The 3,971-nt window shown below is 35.5% G+C and overlaps 1 protein-coding gene across 1 annotated transcript; it reads right to left on the reverse strand.

Moving 5' to 3' along the window:
• Positions 1-6: 6 nt before the first annotated feature.
• On the reverse strand, positions 7-2,913 carry LOC103461372 (GTPase IMAP family member 8-like; the record flags this gene model as incomplete). Its single annotated transcript, XM_008403676.2, has 2 exons — positions 7-1,164; positions 2,229-2,913. Coding segments are annotated over 2 exons (1,374 nt in total), but the record flags the coding sequence as incomplete, so codon positions are not given.
• Between the last annotated feature and the right edge of the window lie 1,058 nt (positions 2,914-3,971).

The following is a 3,971-nucleotide window of genomic DNA, read 5'->3' on the forward strand; positions in this document are numbered from 1 at the left end:
TGATTGCTAGGAGATTGAAGATTGAGTCCCCCTGGTTCTCCTCACCGACAGGCAGAAAGGAGCTGCAGAAAGGTGCAGGGGAGTGACAGAGGGGACTGGTTACCTAGCAGTTCACCGGAACAATATGCATCAAGTAGTCCAGCAAGTAACGATTGGTATCACTAATCACAAGGTAAGTAATCAATAGTTACACAGAAATAGAAGTCTTACAATAATTTATTGTTAATAGCTGCATTTGTTTCTCCTCTTGCTGTCAGCTCAAAGCTCCTACATTACTTCATATATTAATGCACTGCTGATCAAGTTSATAAGCTGGGCTCTATGGAAACGGGAATCAAACCAACAACCTTTTTATGAGAYGTTGGCTTTTCCTTCCTCAGCTGCTCAAACATTGCAGCAACTAATTAATGACACTATCAAATGTTATTATTAGAGCTGATTTTGTTAATTAAAATCAGGGTTTAATCAACTGCAGCTATACAATAACACATCCCTCCTCTTTCTCTGCTCTCACTGAACCTTTTCCCTTTGCTCTCTCTGCCTCTCTGAACATCTCATTGSTGTAGAAACTTCCTCCATTTTGCTGAACCATTCTCAGGATCTTCAGCAACAGTCCTCTGACTTGAGCAGGATCTTCAGCTTCATTGTCAAAAACATGATATTTATCTTCAAATTTCTGGAGGATGGCACACTGACTGATGAAGTATTTTAGAGACTGGCTGCTTTCTATAATCTTTTCTATTTTAACGTTTGCCTCTCTCAGCTTATCTCCGTGGGTAAACAAGATCATGGTGTATCTGGCTGCTTCTTCTCCAAATATTTTCCGGATTATTTCCACAGTTTTACTTTCCTCTGGTGTGAATCTGGTCGGTTGGATCACAATCAGGAAGACATGAGGACCAGGAGCCGCCATGCTGATGCATCTAGTGATCTGTTCTATGACCTCTTGTTCACTTACACATGTATCAAACAGACCAGGAGTATCAATAACAGTCACATTTAAACCAGATAAATAATTGGTATCCTTATGACAGACTGGTGTCACAGAGGAGAAACAGAGTTTAGACTCAAAAGCTCTTTTCCCTAAAATAGTATTTCCTGATGCACTTTTGCCGACTCCAGTTATCCCCAGAAGAACAATCCTGAGATCTTTCTCCTTTGCAGCTGTTGAATTAGAAAACAACAATATCAATAACAATTTTTATTCAAAAAAAAATATTAAAAAAGATTTATTATGATTAGATTTAATAAATGAAGAAATTTAGGTAGATGACAAAATTCTAAAAATAATAATAAAAACCCCCAAAGGAAAATAATAATTTTTTAAACTTTATTAATTATCCTTATGTAAGAAAATCTATTTAAGTTTTCAGCTAACATTTTATTTTGGTACTAATATAAACTTTGGTACAGTACAGCAAGCCAAAATATACACACATCAATATAAACTCATGTTTATGTTAAGTTTGTTTATTTTCTGCCAAATTTAACTCTGAACTCTGGCTAAACAATTCCACAACTTTAATTTTTCTTTCATGAGGTCGTTCTTTTGTTGATTTGAATATACACGTCTCCTGATCAAAATTTGAAGACCAGTTAAAAAATTTTCCAAATTCACATTTTAATTGCTGGATGTAAAGAAGGTTCTTAGTCCAAATGTAAAAAAGAAGAAATGGGAGTGAAACCAAAAAACACTGAGTGAGCAACTTATTGCAAACAAACACTAAACTGCAACAGGCTGCTCAATATTTGATCAAAAGTTTAAGATCAAAGCATTTAAAAGCTCAAATCTTCGCAAAAACATGCATTTAGTATCATTTTCTGTTAGACCTGATGGCAAAAAATCTTTCTATCTTTGAACGCAGACTAATGTCTCAAAGAGAGACTTTGATTAGACATGGAGGTTTTGGAGAACATCTGCTGCAGCTGAACTGGACCTGCCACAATAAGCAATAAATTTATGAAAATTAAAACTAAATGCAACTGGATATGTCATTATAATAATTTTAAAAATTTATAATATAGATTATGATGGGATTTCTTTGACCCTGTGAGTCAAAATGACCACAAGCTCTAGAGGAACCTCTGGAAATTCAGTTATTTTATACTTCTAAACTTGTTCACTTATACTTACTTCATTTTCTTCATTTAGTTACAGACACTGTAGTGTTAAAGTGTATTAAAATGGCAGTAATAATTAATAATATTGATTTTAGGCCCAGACCTACCTGCAGCAGCAGCTCTAAGTGGTCGTTCTATTTCTTCCTGTTTGGCTCTTTCTGCCATTTTATTGGTGTAGAAACTTCCTCCATTTCGCCGAACCATTCTTTGGATCTTTTCCAGCAATCTGCTGACTTCAACAGAATCCTCAACTTCATTGTCAAAAACATGATATTTATCTTCTAATTTCTCCAAGATGCAGCACTGACTGATGAAGTGTTTTAGAGGTTGGTGGTTTTCTAACATGTCTTCAATTTTAATGTTTCCCTTTTTCAGCTCGTCTCCATGGGTAAACAGGATCATAGTGTATCTGGCTGCTTCTTCTCCAAACATTGTCTTAATTATTTCCACCGTTTTTTCATCTTCTGGTGTGAATCTGGTTGGTTGGATCACAATCAGGAAGACATGAGGACCAGGAGCCGCCATGTTGATGCATTTAACAATCTCTTTTATAACCTCTTCATTAGTTTTTTTAGTCCCAAACAGACCTGGAGTATCAATAACATCCAGATTTAAATCACGAAAATCATCAGTTTTCTTCTCACAGACTGATGTCACAGAGGAAAAAGATGGATGAGACTTAAAAGCTTTAGTCCCTAAAATCCTGTTTCCTGCTGCACTTTTGCCGACTCCAGTTTTCCCAAGAAGAACAATCCTGAGGTTGGTCTTTTCTGCAGCTGATGGAGAATTAGAAAAAAAAACCCAATTACATCAGAACAAATTTTATTCAGATAGATGTCAGTTAGAAAATGATTTGCTAAAGTTAGATTTATTAATTTATTAATGCCACACCACTTGAAGCACATTGCAAACTTTCAAAAGCATCATGAAAACATTTGTCTTCTCTGTGTCACTGGTGCTGGTGAACATTATGGTAAAAATTAGTTCCTCACTGTTGCTAATGCTACAACTGCATGTAGTGATTATGCTGAGTTTTTACCCAGTTTTTTGCTTAGTGATGCTGCTGGGTCAAATTGGTAGCTGAACCAAAATGAGAAATATCACATCATGAAACCTGTTTTTAACGAGCTGCTGCTCAACATTCAAAACCATTTACCATCATTTCTGTCCAATGGGAGCAAAAATCGTCACCTGCATGTCTTTGTTTACAAATTATAGTCCACTAGCAAAAAAACACAACATGAAAGCAAAAAGCAGCAAACAGAAAAAATACAGTCCATTTTCCAGACCAAAGGATTTTTCCTGGTGTGAATTCATGCTAAATCAAAGCTTAAACCCCATTTCTTTAGAGTTGCCTTTGATTAATAACTACAACATTTATTAATTCTAGTCTGAATTACAACTTTTCAATACTTCCCTTTATTTTTCCAGTGCAACATAACAATGTGTTTCTTGTATTATCTTGTCATCATGTAAAACACAATGAATATCCTTGTGTTATACAAATAATCTTGATTTTATGACAGTTACTTGAGTTTTTCCCAGAAAACCCTCTAAGCCCGGTGGTCGGGGTTCTGGGACAGTCCACCAGCAACTCACCGTGTTTTTTTCTGTTAAGTGTTGAAAAAATTCTGAGATGCAGGACCAGACATTATAATATTATAATTGGTGCTCACCCAGATAAATGCATCAACTATAAACCTAGCTTAACCTGTATTTACTGTCACTGTTACTGGTGTATAAAAAACACTTTAAAATAAACGATTAGCCTGGAGGGGCAAGAAAAACCTGTTGGCCTGTTAGATTATTGATGCTCTGGGGAATTTGAAATCAGTTTAATGTTTTTTTTT

The sequence above is a fragment of the Poecilia reticulata genome, unplaced genomic scaffold (assembly GCF_000633615.1).
Source record: "Poecilia reticulata strain Guanapo unplaced genomic scaffold, Guppy_female_1.0+MT scaffold_1201, whole genome shotgun sequence".
NCBI lineage: Eukaryota > Metazoa > Chordata > Actinopteri > Cyprinodontiformes > Poeciliidae > Poecilia > Poecilia reticulata.